The sequence below is a fragment of the Lutra lutra genome, chromosome 3 (assembly GCF_902655055.1).
Source record: "Lutra lutra chromosome 3, mLutLut1.2, whole genome shotgun sequence".
Lineage (NCBI taxonomy): Eukaryota > Metazoa > Chordata > Mammalia > Carnivora > Mustelidae > Lutra > Lutra lutra.
The window spans coordinates 63,795,675-63,812,556 of NC_062280.1; the positions used below are offsets into that span (position 1 = coordinate 63,795,675).

The following is a 16,882-nucleotide window of genomic DNA, read 5'->3' on the forward strand; positions in this document are numbered from 1 at the left end:
GACTCTTAATCTCACAAAACAAACTGAGGGTTGCTGGGGGGAGAGCGGTAGGGAGAGGGTGGTTGGGTTATGGACACTGGGGAGGGTATATGCTATGGTGAGTGCTGTGAAGCATGTAAACCTGGCAATTCACAGACCTGTACCCCTGGGGCTAATAATACATTATATGTTAATAAAAAATAATAAAAAATTTAAAAAAATACATTAAAAAAAAAAAAAAGAAGAAAAGAAAAGAAGCCAATGTGATAAAATGTGGCCAGGGAAGGCCTTTCTCCAGATATGACATTTGAACTAGGGCCTACATGTACAAAGAAGCCAGGCATCCAAAGACCCCGGTGCAGAGATATTTTGGCAGAGTCAAGAGCAGGAGCAAAGGTCCTGAGGCAAAAGTGAAGTTGGTGTATGGAAGAACCAGCAAGATAGTCAGCCTGGCTACAGTGTAGTGAGTGGAGAGAACTATGGTGGCAGGGGTAAGCATGGGTCAGGTGATGTAAGCTTTTGTGTGTTATGAAAGGAAGTTTGGGTTTTAAGTATGGTTACAGTGATAGAAGTGGGAGGTAGAAATGGGAGATAATCACCATTTTTAAATGTCCCACTGGTTGTTTTGTGGACTGTGGACTATAGGAGAGCAAGTATGAAAGCAGGGACATGACTTAAGTGACACAGTGAGAGGTGACATGACTAAAACTCAGAGAGTAGCTGTGCACATGGAGAGAAGGGGATGAAAACAGTGTAGACAGAACTTGCTGCTGGTGTCAACATGGGGGAGGGAGGACACCAGAATTAGGATCACCAAGTAGATAGTTTTCAAAGCCATGGGGCTTGAGGGAACCCAAAGTGAAAGTGTAACTCAGAAAGGGAAGGGGAGAAAAAAGATGGAAGGGAGCCCCAGCGGATGCCCAAAGTATTCTAGAAGAGGTGGAGACAGCGAGGCAGTATTTTAAGTGGACACACCCTGTCTCCCGAAATTCTCTCGTTAGTCAGCCGTTAGTATTTACACAAGACTTATGAAGTTCCAGATATTGAGGATATGGCAATGAGCTAAATACACATTTTCTCATCGTGGTACCCTCTGTGCCCATTTTCAGGCATAAGGGATCTCATAATCTCTTCCTCTATACTATCAAGGCTTACTCTTAAGACAGGGAGCTGATCCAAACCACACACAGTAAATGTATAAAGAACTGACAAATATCCATGCCTTTTAATAAGGGCCTATCTTCCTGTTGGGCTCAAATCAAAGAAATAAAGATATAATTATTAGAGGCCTTTGGAGTGATAGTGGAAGAAAAACTTTCAAGTCAGATATACATGGATTTGAATGTTGCTTCTACCCCTTCCCGTGCAGGTGAATGATCTTACCACTTTAATGGTTAGCCACTGCAACTAGAAATGTGCTTAGAGTGCCTGCTTTGTGGAGCTGTGGAAGAGCATCAATAGGATATTGCACGTAAAGCAAACCAGTGATCCACACATTCTACACAACTGCTCAGAGAGCGGCCGCTGGCATTATTAAACTATTAAACCATTCCAGGTAAGAGTAACTGACTGATTTTCACCTCATTTTGTCTTACACAGAAGACGCAAATCTTAGAAGTCACAAACAAAACAATAAAGCCTCTCTTAGGGGCGCCTGGATGGCTCAGTGGGTTAAGCCGCTGCCTTCGGCTCAGGTCATGATCTCAGGATCCTGGGATCGAGTCCCGCATCGGGCTCTCTGCTCAGCAGGGAGCCTGCTCCCTCCTCTCTCTCCGCCTGCCTCTCTCTCTACTTGTGATCACTCTCTGTCAAATAAATAAATAAAATCTTTAAAAATAAATAAATAAAGCCTCTCTTAGTTTGAGGTGAAAATTTGGGTGAGAATGTTACACGAACAACTTTTTGGAAAAACTGTGCCTGAGGTAGGGCGGGTATGACGGAATGAGGATGGAGGAGGTTAAGAAGCAATATTTTGTATATAAGCTTCCATGATAATTTTGTTGTGGAAGGATTACTTTAGAATTATCCTTTAAAGTACCTCTGGCTCATGGTTACCAACCACTGAGGAGCTGCTTTATAAGAAAGGGCTCTAGAGCTACCTACGACCCAGCAATCGCACTACTGGGTATTTACCCTAAAGATACAAATGTAGTGACTGAAGGGGCACGTGCACCCGAATGTTTATAGCAGCAATGTCCACAATAGCCAAACTATGGAAAGAACCTAGATATCCATCAAAAGGTGAATGGATAAAGAAGAAGTGGTATATATATGCAATGGAATACTATGCAGCCATCAAAAGAAATGAAATCTTGGGGTGCCTGGGTGGCTCAGTGGGTTAAAGCCTCTGCCTTTGGCTAAGGTCATGATCCCAGAGTCCTGGGGTCAAGCCCCGCGTCGGGCTCTCTGCTCAGCAGGGAGTCTGCTTTCCTTCCTCTCTCTCTCTGCCTGCCTCTCTGCCTACTTGTGATTTCTGTCTGTCAAATGAATAAATAAAATCTTAAAAAAAAAATAAAGAAATGAAATCTTGCCATCTGCGACGACATGGGTGGAACTAGAGGGTATTATACTGAGTGAAATAAGTCAATTAGAGAAAGACAATTATCATATGATCTCTCTGATATGAGGAATTTGAGAGGCAGGGTGGGAGGTTGTGGGGGTAGCGAAGGAAAAAATGAAACAAGGTGGGATTGGGAGGGCGATAAACCATAAGAGACTCTTAATATCACAAAACAAACTGAGGGTTGCTTGGGGGTGGGAGGAGTAGGGATATGGTAGCTGGGTTATGGACGTTGGGGAGGGTAGGTGCTATGGTGAGTGCGGTGAAATGTGTAAGCCTGACGATTCACAGACCTGTACCCCTGGGGCAAATATTACATTATATGTTAATAAAAAAAAGAAGAAGAAGAAGGAAAGAAAGGGTTCTAGAGCTGACTGTACTAGCACATGGCAGGGCAAAGAGACTCAAGTCAGTATGAGACCGAAGAAAGGTAAAGCAAGGGCAGTAGCTCACTCTGCTCTTACAGAACACTTTAAAATAATCCCTAAACAAGCAGACATTAAATTATTAGAATAATTAGCCTCAGGAGTATTAAGGTTAACATGGAAAGGGAAAACACAATGCAAAGAGAAATAAAAACTTATACCCACAGTAAAACTTATTCATGAATGTCCATCATAGGATTATTCAAAGTGGAAACAACTCAGATGTTCATCAATTAATGAATAACCAAAATGTAGTATGTACATACAATGGAAAATTCTTTAGCAGTTAAAAAGAAATGAATTACTGCTGCACGGATGAACCTTGAAAACATGCTAAGTGAAAGAAGCCAGACACAAAGACCACATATTGTATGATTTCATTTATAAAAAAATGTTCAGAATAGGTAAATCCATAGAGACAGAAAGTAAATTAGTGGTTGTTGGGGGCTAGGGGGTGGAGGGAATGGAGAGCAATTGCCAATGAGTACAGGATTTCTTTTGAGGGGAGATGAAATTATTCTAAAATTTGTGATTATTGCATAATGTGACTATATTGTGAATATACTATAAAACACTGAATTGCATACTTTAAAAGGGAGGAATTCACAGTATGTGAATTATCTCAATAAAGCTATTAAATAGACATAATTCAGTATAATAACAAAGGGTGTGGATAGTAATAGATAAGCCTCAACCTCACAGTGGAAGACATAAGGGGACAAAAGGAAATAGAAAATTGGAAAATCCATTCAACAAAAGTCTGGAACTGACATTCAATCGAGTGCAGATTCTGAGGAAATTTCTTTTTAATTTCAAGGCCAATGGTACAGAATGGTGACCTAGACATCCTATGAGTAGTTTTATCCAGACTGGCTCAGAAAAACAGCTTTTAGCAACTATGTGTACGACTTGGGCTTTTGGAGTAAAGGGCTTATTCCTCAACCAGGAGGCAATAATAAGTCAACTCTGAGAACACTAGTGCAGGGGATCAGGTAGAGGCAGAATGCCTGCAAGTGACACACTGCATTCTGGGGGACTGCATTGTTCGGAGTCCCCACAAGGAAAGCACTGTAGATAAAGACAGGAAAAGCCCTGGGAGTAGCGTAACCAATACTGTGCTTTTTCCAGGAACTTTTCTTAATCAATGTCAAACACCCAGAAAATAGAAATAAGAGACTGTCTTTCTTTATCCCAACAGAACTACACCATATTAAAGTACAATAGCTACTGGAAATTTAGCTACTGACTATGCACATGAACCTTTCCTTCACCGGTAGTAGCAAGGAGGAATTCTGATGAGCATCAAAGTAGACAGTGCTCACCTTCAATGGAAATCTATACATTGTATGTTTTTGAAACACAAGGTTAGAGAGTGGGCTCATTGATTTGATAATACATTTAAAAAACACCTCCAAAAAAGGCTTTGCTGTAGGTACTAGAAAAGACCTTCAGAACATATTCAGGATTTCTCTGTAGGCAGCCTTTACCATTGCAATTCTTTGATCTCTTCAAGAATCCTAATTCAGTTACTTCACCACTTTCTCATAATCTATCAACCAACTCCTGGGTTCACTTCTTTCCTTGTCTAGTTTAAACCTAATAGACACTCACTTTCATCATCCATTTGCAATTTCCACAACTTCCAAGTATTTCCCTCAGTCTATCATATTACCCCGGCCCAACCTTAACCCTACATGCAATCAAACTAAAAGAACTGGTAATGACCCTAGTTTAAAAAAAAAAAAATGTTAAGTTTAAGTAAGTATTGTAAACTGATTTTTAATTGTACATGTCAACAATTACCCATAAGATATGTTACTTTTACAGTATATAAATTAAGGAATAAAATTCTTTGTAAATTGAAAATAAAATTTAAGATTATATTGATATAAATCAGAAACTGGAAAAATAAGTAAAAATAAAACGGAAGGGAAAATACGCTAAATTCCTCATCATCAAACACTGGCAATAAAGAAATTATACATTAAATATTTTACTTGAAAACCTTCAGTTTTCTCATTTTAGGCTTCTATATTGTTTTCTGTTTTCTTTATTTATAGCCTTTTACTATATTAGCTAGGTTTTATTTGCTTCTATTTTCCCCAGTGAGTGGGAGAGTACACATTTAGTAAAGTAAGAAAATGATGTATACCCTTCATAATCCAAGGAGAATCCTGACCTTGACTCCTTGATCTTATTCTGTCAAAGACATATCCACTTAGAAGATTTCTTGATGTCCCTACTCCCACTCTGGATCTAAGTATCTATTAAGGTTTATGGATTCATGTGGGCAACAGCACAGAGACACACTGGGTGTTAGAAGGAAAGCACAATCTTGTTTGATCTCATTGTCACCCAAATTCATCAACAGCTCTGCCAAAAGAAACTGCATTAGGGGAGATCTGTTCAGAAAACATGCAGTTCGGGCCTTCTGTAAGATATTCTAAAACACACTTGTGAATTAAGTAGACTTCGAGACTGTGTGTACAGATCAACTCATCTGTTTCCTACATAACTAGTTTTGATGGAATTAAACTTTGATATAATGTCACTGGCTAGGCTGAGGGAAGCCCTTAGAGCTTAGAAACTCATCACTGATTATAGGGATAGTGCTGAGAAAACCATTCTGCTTTATACAAATCTTCAGAAATACTATCAAGCAGACATTTTAATATGTGATAATTAATATTATTGTTATAGTAGGATTTATACAACTATATATGTTATAGATATTAAGTATAATGCAAATGTAAAAATATAATTATATCATATAATAAATAAATTACTCTATAAACCTAAGTACGGATTTTACAATAAAACTACAGTATCTAAAACACATAATATGTCTTAAGATGAAATATAATCGTTAATATTAAGTCACAGCCAAATTTATTTCTCTAGAGCAAATTTATTCATTTTTATCTTACAGAAATTGGGAATTACGGAATTATATCATGTGTCTAATACCAGAACTGCTAGCAACCTTAGAACCAGGGAGATTTATGAAAATATAACAGGATCCAAATGCATACAGTGGCAACTTCCTATATATTTGAACAAATTTGAAATAATTTTTAAAAGGAAAGCAACATTTCATTGCTAAAAGCAAACAATCTTATTTCAACCTATTAACAACTTCAGGGACATTCTTACTTTTATAGTCTTCTTCTTCAAGGGTATCTATGATGCTTTCTAATGTTTCATTATTTTCCAGAGGATCCCGCAGACACTTATGCTTCAGGTTGCCCATGAACAGCTGCAGCCCAATGAGGGCAAACACGCTCAGACAGAACACAGTCAGGATCATGACATCGGAGAGCTTCTTCACCGACTGGATCAGAGCCCCCACAATGGTCTTCAGGCCTGAACACAGGGGCCAAAAAAAAGTGTTCCTAATGAAATAAAGCCTCTGAATGAGAAATAAAAACAAAACACGAGCTTTCCTAGAAATGCATGCATTGTATCAAATCGATGACCTTAAATAACCTAGTTTGAAAAAAGCCTACTATCTCAAAAGGGTAGATTTGCTGTTTCATATACATTTTGTTTCTATATATTACAGCAAAGGATAAAAATTGTTAACTATTTCCAAAGAGTAACCCAATTGTCAAAATGAATAATTTGGTTGCTCACACCATATCTGCTTGTAAAAATAATTTTTAAAAGTGCTAATTTGTAAATGCTTGTCAAACAAACCATCTCTCTGTAAAGATATTAAAACAAAGAGGCTGAATTGCAGCGCAGAATGACAACTAATTTTCAGTTAAGAAATGGTTTGTTGTGGAAAGCTAAAAAAGAGTACGACATGCAACACCCCCATGCTGATATTTTTTTTATTTATCTCTTTTCCTAACTGTATGAAAAGCAATAAAAACAAATTGAAATTTTCATTCCCGGCTAAACAAAATGGAAAATCATCTGTTACACAGGAGGGAAAATTTCAAGTTGAGATGTGAGCCAAATGGCCATCTTCATCCTCTAAGACCCATGCAGTTGATTAAACTCAAAGGCTGACTTTTAATGATTGTGAAAAACATAAAAAATCAAATTTAATTAAAATTGCATAAGAGAAAGTCGTTCTTGTCTTTCTTCCAAATGATCAAAGTCAGCCCCAGTGTTTAACCCCACTCTCACCTGGAATGACTGAAATTGTTTTCAGTGCTCGGAGAACTCTGAATGTTCTCAGCGCTGAGACATTGCCCAGGTCCACAAACTCTGTCACATATCTGTAATAGGGAGTTCACACACAACACAGTGACAACACACACACACAAACAAAGGAAGAACAACTCCCAAATAGTTGGAGTTATGAGTGGCCTAATGCTTCACACCAATCATTCCTTACCTGGAATTACAGAAATAGTTTTCAAAGCTCTCAACACTCTGAAAGTTCGAAGAGCTGAAACATTGCCTAGGTTTACAAATTCTGTTAAATACCTGTAGAATTAAATCAGAGTTATTCAGAATTTAGATAGAGTCTATGGTACTTACCTGTGCCTTTACTCAAGGTGTTGCCTATATTTGGAAAATTCTTATTTAAATGGATAGTTATGCAAGTCTTTTTTTTCCCCATCACAACTAATTTAATTTGATTAGATTTGATTTGACCCCTTTTATGTGAGCAAAATACAAATATATTATTAAAATGGTTTTCATACACTTAAATGGCTAAATAAACAATCAAATGCTTCAATTATTAGACCTCAACATTATGGTAATATAGATACTTAATATCCTATAAAATGTCAGCAGCAAACCTTGAAAACCATATGTTAATTGAAAGAAGCCAGACACACAAGGCCACATATTGTATGATTCCATTCATATATGGAATGTGTAGCCCGAAAACCTTGATGAATGGTTTCCAAGGATTAGGGGGAGAAGGGAACAGAAGTGACTTCTTTTGGGGATAATGGAAATACTCTGGAATTAGAGATTAGTGATGGTTGAACAGCTTTGTGAACATTCTTTAAAAAAATCCACTGAATTTTGTACTTTAAAAGTGTTAATTTTATGGTATATAAATTATCTCAAAATAATGAGATCCCAGAGAAGAGGCAGCTTTCTTTGACATAATGTTGTCTTATCAGCCAGTGGCAGGTACAGCTGCAGCAGTCACGTGACCATGAGAGAAGTGAGTCTGATGGACAAGGAGGTGGGGGTGGGAGTGAGGGAACGGGAAACTAGAAATCTTTTTTTTTTTATTTTTTTTAAGACTTTCATCTATTTATTTGACAGACAGAGATAACAAGTAGGCAGAGTGGCAGACAGAGAAAGAGGGGAAAGCAGGCTCCCTGCTGAGCAGAGAACCCAGTGTGGTGCTCGATCCCAGGACCCTGAGATCATGACCTGAGCCAAAGGCAGAGGCCCCAACCCACTGAGCCACCCAGGCGCCCCGGGAAACTAGAAATCTTAAGACTCTTCTGTATTGTCAAAATTCCTCCAATGAACATGCATTACCTTTGAAATTCAAGATGCTAGAGGGAAAAAATACTGTATCTAGGTTTGAGATTTAAAAAAATACACAAGGGAATATTTCTGGCAAATATATTTGGGAAAAGAACATCACTATGAATTAATTTAATTTATATTTTAATGTAATATTTTTCCCTTAAAAATAAGCTGTGGCTGCAGATGTCATAGACAAGTCATTCACTGATGTTAGGATTAGTATGCAGTGATATCCCTTATAAAAAGATTTGTTTCTATATTTTAATGTACTTACTAGCCCTTGAATAGAACAGGTTATAAATAAAGGCCTGAGCTTTTTCTGTGATTCTTACAGGTTTTACTAGCTTTTAAATAAGACACGGAAAAAGTGTGAACCTTACTTGCACTGCATAGATTATCCATCCAAGTGCTGAGCACAGAGATGATCAATCTTAATGATGTCATACATTTTTGAATAGGAAATACTTTCTCGAAAATTAATATTTGCCTACCAATGACTAGCTTTCACAGAGTCTCCTTTAAATGCAAACTTTACATGCAGGAGAAGTCAGACCCCAAGGCTTATTCTTACTGGAACACTGTGCTGTCTATGATTCTCATGAGTTTTCCATTTCAAAAACTAAATGTACTTACGCAAAAACAATGACGACAAAATCGAGCCAGTTCCATGGGTCACGAAGGAAAGTGAATTCTCCGACACAGAAGCCTCTTGCAAGGATTTTGACAAGTGACTCAAAAGTATATATTCCAGTAAAAGTGTACCTAGATACAAGAATCCAATAAGATATTAAATATGAGGGGAATACAGCACCATGTAAATCTTCAGTTTTTCTGATCAACCAAAGAAAGGCATCTATTGGCATGTGGCTATTGGCTTATAGATCCACTCTATAGTTTAGAATAAACTACAGGAAAGGTATTTTTCCAGAAAATCTTAAAATGTCCATATTAGAAACTCTTAAAGAAAGTAGAGATATTCAAAATGACTAAGAACATAGGTATTAAATCTGCCTGGAAAAGTCCTACATTACTTCCATGAGAAAGACACATGTCTAAGAACAAGGCAGGACACCTGATACATTCATTCTTCTAGAAAAGACTGTAACATCTGATTATTCTATTCTACTGGTAGCAGGTTAGTACCACAGAAGAAGAAAAAATAATTGAAAGAAAAGCAACCACAGATATACACCACAAGTTTTAGAGCTGCAGTAACTTTGTGGCAGGAAAGGAGAGGAATAAAATAACACAGAGACCATATTAAAATGATTTATACCCACTTACTCTACATTCTTGGTCCAATCTGGAGGGTTACTCATGGTCATAAATATGCAGTTCGTCAGAATAGTGCACATGATAAGCATGCTAAATAAGGTAGCTTAGAATCAAGGAATATGTTAAAGGAACACAGTGGGAGCTTTGAATACTTGATAATGACACTTGTTAAAATGATAACTTTTTCATAGAAAATAATTTTTTTAAAGATTTTATTTATTTGACAGAGACACAGCAAGAGAGGGAACACAAGCACGGGGAGTGGGAGAGGGATAAGCAGGTTTTCCGTGGAGCAGGGAGCCCAATGTGGGGCTAGATTCCAGAACCCTGAGATCATGACCTGAACTGAAGGCAGACACGTAACAACTGAGCTACCCAGATGCCCCTAGAAAATAATTGTATATGAGTTTATAACTTTTTAAAAAATCTCTTTGAACAAGGGAGTAATATATAAAGAAATTTATTCTAAAATGATAAAATTGTTATTCTCCCAATCTTCTCAGAGACTTACACCAAATTATGTTGAAATTGGTAAACCAAGACTGGATATTTTCAGGTACAAAAGGACTAAAATCCCTATTTGAATAAATAACAAAAACTACATTTTTTTTAAGCTTTTGTTTATTTGTTTGAGAGACAGAGAGAGAGAGAGAGAGAAAGCAGGAGCAGGGGGAGGGGCAGAGGGAGAAGCAGGCTCCCTGCTGAGCAGAGACACAGATGCGGGGCTGGATCCCAAGACTCCCGTATCATGACCTGAGATGAAGCTGATGCTTAACCGACTGAGCCACCCGGCACCCAGAACAAACTACATTTTAAAGAACCCATGCCAGTAATCATTTTAAAAAGGATATGAGTGTACTAAAATCTTAATAGATATTCTTCTTAGAGAACTGAAAGGAGACAGCATGTACAAAGCCGGGGTGGCATTGAAACGGAAGATTGCTTTCCCTTTGTTCAATACTATGAAAGTCTGTGGGAGAAAAAGAAAACGTCATGAAATTGAGAATCCAAAATTTCATCCTAGCACATTTATATCAGCACTTTACCGCATCTGCATGTGGTAGGGTCCTATTAAAGAAACACTGCCATTGGACTCAACCAACGTGATGCCACTGCCATTAATTAGTGCAGCTGTTTAAATCACGTTGGCCAATGAACTCCATCCATTTCTTCTTAGTAAATAAAGAAGTGAGCCATTTGTGAGTACGGATTGCCTAGAGCTCCCAAAATATACTGTCTTCTCTTTTTCATATCCCTTTAACACCCAAAGTAGTAACAGTAAGTTGTGGCCACTGGAATTAGTTTAGAATACAATTTCCTTCTTTCATTTCACTGCACTGTAAGCAAACTAAATAGAAACTAGCTATCTCTGATATTTGCTACAGCAGCTTGAGAATTTTAATACTTGTTGGCTATTATCATGATTAAGAGCAAATGTTCCAAATTATGAGTCCTTTCAAAAACATATTTTCATAAATTCAAGGAATATTAGCATTAGAAGAATCCTATTACCCAGTTCAATTTTCCTATTCTAGCTATAATTCCGATAATAGCTAAAATAAAAGAGCACAAATTAAAGGACTTCCTTGCTCCTACCCACAGTAATTTTTAAAAGTAATACAAATGAACCAAATATTCTTGAAATGTGTTACTTAACCATGACACAAATGCATGGCATTCTCCATGGCTTTGGTACTCCGTTAAAAATTTAAAAACCCAAGCAAATAAACAGCAACAACAAGAAGATATTAACACAATCTAAGAAATTTGCTGGGGAATCAGGGAGACCAAGTTCAAATCTTTGTCTTATTTTTCTATAGTTGGTAGGGAAATGACCTGTGCTATTGAGAAGATGGTGACTTGCTCTTTTGCTGTTGTTTAATATGAATTTTATATAAGTTTATGAATGGGCTTCTGGAAATAAATATTTTTCACCAAATTGGGGACCTAAGTTTGAGTATGTTGCTTTTTAATTGTATGTGGCAGTGTTCTCAAGAAAACAAATCAGAATCTACTATTTTCAGGTGCCCTTTTATAGTCTTGGTCACTTTCACTATACCGGTTATGACATAACATAATTTAACATAAAGTTCACTTTTACAATTAAAATCAGTTTTATTATTTTTTTTAAATTTCACTTAAAATTTTTTTTATTTTATTTATTTGAAGGAAAGAATGTATGTGAGAGAGAGAGAGAGCACAAGCAGGGGGAGTTGCAGAGGGAGAGAGAAAGTGGGGGACTCCACTCAGGGCTCCATGTAGGGCTTGATCCCAAGCCCCTGAAATCATGACCTGAGCCAAAGGCAGATGCTTAACCAACTGAGCCAACGAGGCACCCCTTAAAATTAGTTATAAAATTAATATCTAGTCTTAGAAACCACTGTTTTCTTTAATTGATACATTGTCCTTTTAAAAACTCACTCATCCATTATATTCTGCAATTGTGTTGTGAAGAACTATGGCTCATGAGGTAATAAAATGCATCTAAACATAAATGAGGCATGGGTTTTGCATTCAGGAAACTTCCTAGAAAGGTGATGCATACACAATAACTCGAATACAAAGCAAGACGTGACAAGTATAATTCAGAGAAATACAAATGGAAAAGTGTGACAGTATGGAGGAGACAGGGTCACACTTGTGTCAGAATCATTAGAGAGACTTCCTCAACCAGAAATCAGCTGAGCAAATATGAAAATCACAGCATTACTGCCTAGACTTGGCCAGACACAGTTACCTTGCATTTGAAATTTTTACAAAGAAGAATTCATCTGTTATTTTTTAATTTTAAATTCCCAATGTTTATTTAAATCAAAAACTTCTCTAGGACTCTCTGGGTTTACACACACCCAAGAGTTAATTAAAGGAAGGAAAAATAAGTAAGCCTAATGAAATCTGAGGGGTCAATCTAGGTCCCTTTAGTAAGTAAATTCTAAAATCCTCCTATGAAATACATAGATATCAAAGTCTGAATAAATTCTTTTAATTTTGTTCATCTATTTAAGAATTTGCTGAACATAAACTTAGAAAATTGTGGTGCCTAAAGAGCATATGCTTTGGTTTGGACAGACGTGATTCCAAATATCAGAACCATCAATTAGCAGCCCAAGAGCCAGCACTTAGTGCCTGGAAAGCCTTCTAAGTTTCTGGCACATTGTAACTTCTTAGTCAATGTTGGGAGCAACTGCTGAAATTACAGGAAACATATAAAACACAGAAGATATGAAAATAACAAGACACTGTACCTGTCTTCTTCATTCCCATAGTAGAGGGTATTGGTAATTTATTCTTTCTTACTTTCTCACAAACTCACTTACCATAAAAGCACTGCATAACATTATTACATTATTTGAAAGGAACTGGGGACACAGTGAAGAGTTGGGAGTCCGATCCTAAACGTTATCTATTAAATTAGTCTGTCACATAGCTAACATTACTCCATTAGTTTATAAGTCTATAATCTTCCATTCAAATGCAAACATTTTCTCCTTTCCTCCCAAGTCACTTCAAGCCAGTATTACTGTACATCTCTACTCCCTGGTTATCCCGGAAAGAGACTCCTTTCCTCCTTTAGGGGTGGCTGGTTCAAAAACACCCAGAGCCCCTTTGGAAATAGGAAATGTAGTAGGTGTCCATGCCAAGCCAGGAATTTTTGACGATGAAGCAATAAGTAAAACGAGGAAGTACTTTTTATTTTCCTTGTCTCATTATTTACTCATCATTGTTTCATTCGTTTTTGTAAAGTTGTTAGCACAGTGGTCGCTATATGGCAGAAACTAAATTATGCTAAGAGATGTTGCCCAACAGAGTATCCCAGTAGAGGAACCAACTTGAATTTTTAAAAATCTACAACTTCTAGGGTATAACATTTGGCACATTTCTTAATTTCTTAAGCCCTCTCTCATCTAAAAATTGGGTAGGAGTTCCCTTCTCATATTATGATAAATAGGTGTGCTAATTTATACAAAAAGTCCAGTGCCAGACGCAGAGATCCTCAATACATATCAATATTCTTCCTTTCCATGTCACAATACTGATTAATCAATCAGTGCTGTGTACTATCTCAAGGCCTTCACAGGTATTCTACTTTTTGTTGTGTTGCCAGCCTGTTGAGATGCTGGTTTTAACGTGAAGCAAAGTATCAGGTATTGCTATTCACAGCAATGACCACGGAGGCAGACGTGTTTCGACTGTCAAAATATACCTTCACCATATTTTATATTTCTCAAGATATTTACAATCTGGTTTGCTATATGTCTTATCAAGAAATAGTCCTTTTTATTATATTTTAAACAAGTAAAAATATGATTTGATTAAAATATGATCTGATAAAATATGATTTATTTTTATTATTTTATTTATTTTACTTATATTATTTATTATTATTTTTCCAAATATTTTATTTATTTAGTGAGAGACAGAGAGAGAGAGAGGAAGAGGGCATGAATGGGGAGGAAGGGCAGAAGGAGAGGGAGAAGCAGACCCCCTGCTGAGCAGGGAGCTGGATCAGGGGCTTGATCCCAGGACCTTGAGATCAAGACCTGAGCCAAAAGCAGATGCTTAACCGAATGAGCCACCCAAGTGGCCCAGAATATGTTCTTAAATGGACATTATTCTGCCTTTCTTGACCTTTCTAAGTCTATAGGCACTGTATTAGCAAAGCAATGTTGGAGAAAGTTCAAGATCGATCCGCTGCTACCGATGTCTGCTACCGTGTCAGAAATGCTGTATTTCTCATTTTCTCAAGAGAATAAACGTTCTAGGAGTTGTTTTCAACTTTCTCCCATTTCCTTAATATAATAAACACCTTTCCAGCTCTGCTACTCTGAACATTTGACTTCCAGAGGACAACGTCCACTCCTCTGCCATGGAAAATATTGACACCAGTTAACATGGATTTCCTGATGCTCCTGCCTTTACTTCATTACTGCATTACTTCAACCTCTCAGGACTCTTAAAATCCAACCTCTGTTTGCCCCTCAAGTCTCTCCACTTTTCTTTTCTTTTTTTTAATTAATTAATTAATTAATTAATTTTTTAAAAAGATTTTATTTATTTATTTGATAGAGATCACAAATAGGCAGAGAGGGAGAGAGGAGGAAGCAGGCCCCTGCCGAGCAGAGCGCCCGATGCGGGGCTCGATCCCAGGAGCCTGAGATCATGACCTGAGCTGAAGGCAGAGGCTTTAAACCACTGAACCACCCAGGTGCCCCTCTCTCCACTTTTCTAATGCAAATATGAACTGACAGGTAGCTTGTATCTTATCTGTTAACATCTGCAACCAGCTACATTATTCCAACCCTCTGCATTTTTCTCCGGAGAATAATTTTTCTTTACTTTCTTCTTCTTCTTCTTTTTTTTTTTTTTTTTTAATTAAGATATAATGTATTATTTGCCCCAGGGGTACAGGTCTGTGAATCGCCAGGTTTATACACTTCACAGTGCTCACCATAGCACATACCCTCCCCAATGTCTATAACCCAGCCACCCTCTCCCTCCCACCACCCCCCAGAATTTTTCTTTACTTTCGAGGGGTTATTCATACCCTATGTTAAAAAGGTTTTCACTTTATTTGGTGTCTCAAGTGACCATCTTTCTGGTGGAAAAAATTTCAAATTTCTCAGCATGAAAGTACTGCTCCCAACTTCCTTTTTTTATTTGCTCTCCACCACCATCTTGCTTTATTTCCATCCCCAACACACACTGCTTGCAAGAAGTTACCTGCTCCTTCTCTTTGTTCCTTCCAATAGCCCCTCCTTATTCTCACTTTTCTGAATAATTTTATGAGATACTCCCTCCCTTTCTGTTTTGAACAATGGAAAATCTTCTGATTTATGTCCTACCTCTCTGACCATCTCAGACTTCTCTTTTCAATACCCTAAATGAAGCAGACATCTAAACCCTACTACTAGTTGAATGGTCTTCTATATTCCTATGGATTCCGCTATCACCTGCATACAAACGCATTCTGGACAGATACCAGGTCTTACTTTTCTAATTGACAGTAATTTCGCTCCTGCAGGTATATCCATGTCATGTCTGTAAAGTTTTTCCGGCGAGATAAACACAACACCAGGCAAAGTGGGTGCAAGGCAAGATTTATTAAAGGCACTCTCCGGCGAAGTTTCAGGGCTCAGGAGAAGGGGAGCCATGAAAGTTGCGCTGGGAGGAGGTGGGCACCCTCGGGCGAGGTTCCGCGACTCTGGAAAGCAGAGTGGCGGAAGTCGTGCCTAAGGCAGGGAGGAGGGGGCTTTTAAGGGGTCTCAAGGGGAGCTCAGGGGTCTTTTGGCAAGTTTCCCTTATTCGGATATTTCGCCTGCTTGTCGGGGTCCCATTGGTCCATAGGAGCCCGGGGTGGGGGTCTCAGATTCCTGCTTGGGCCTTTGTTCTCCTGTCCCAGCTCAGGTCTTGTGGCAGGAACTTTCGCCATCTTAAGTAGCCCTTTCTGCCACCCCAACAATGTCCCCAAAAGAGAGAACATTATATTGAATATTCTGAAAGATTAAGAATATCAAAATAATATGCTGAGGACAGAACCAGTTTTGATGAAAAACTAAAAGTACATGTTCTGAATATTCTCCATACGCATTTAACGGAACATTTTTGTCATGATGTGGTTTTTCACTAACTTCCACTTAATATCAATGTAAGATATCTCTCTGAGCAGAAGCAGCAAACAGAGCAGGCACTACTGCAGGCAAAATACACTCACTTTTTTGTCTGCATAGTAGGGGTCCAGGTCCTCCAGGGGCTCTGACACCATGCCTGGGGGGATGTCTCCGTAGATGAAGGGTAGCTGCTTGCCTGCTTCCAAGTCACTGCTTGGCCTTGGGCCTTCTTCCTCATCATCCTTCTTTTCTTCTTTGGGTTCCTTTGTTTTTCCTTCAGCAATACGTTGTTCAATGAGGGCAAGGGACTGTTTTGTAAAGTAGACAAAACTCTGAGGTCCTGGGGGAGGCAACGTTGCCATCTTTTCATCCTGTATATTTTATTTCCCCGTCAGCTCCTTATATAAGAGGCCTAAGCGAGAAAAAAAGAAAGAAAGAAAGAAAGAAAGAAAGAAAGAAAGAAAGAAAGAAAGAAAGAAAGAAATAGAGTGTTAAATGTTTGCCAGCCAGAAATGGCACATTAAAAATAATAATAAACAGATTTGGGAGTGCCTGGGTGGTGGGACTCTTGATTTCAGCATGGG

General features: G+C 38.0%; 1 protein-coding gene across 1 annotated transcript in view; it reads right to left on the reverse strand.

Moving 5' to 3' along the window:
* The window catches only part of LOC125095498 (sodium channel protein type 3 subunit alpha), a 1,188,574-nt gene that overhangs the window by 1,105,906 nt on the left and 65,786 nt on the right, over positions 1-16,882 (reverse strand). Inside the window, exons 2-7 of the mRNA XM_047721990.1 lie at positions 16,403-16,710; positions 10,542-10,660; positions 9,700-9,789; positions 9,049-9,177; positions 7,310-7,401; positions 6,118-6,327 (exon numbers count right to left, since the gene is read on the reverse strand). Coding sequence (XP_047577946.1) covers positions 6,118-6,327; positions 7,310-7,401; positions 9,049-9,177; positions 9,700-9,789; positions 10,542-10,660; positions 16,403-16,660 — 898 coding nt within the window. The 5' untranslated portion in view covers positions 16,661-16,710. The remainder of the gene's footprint in view (positions 1-6,117; positions 6,328-7,309; positions 7,402-9,048; positions 9,178-9,699; positions 9,790-10,541; positions 10,661-16,402; positions 16,711-16,882) is intronic.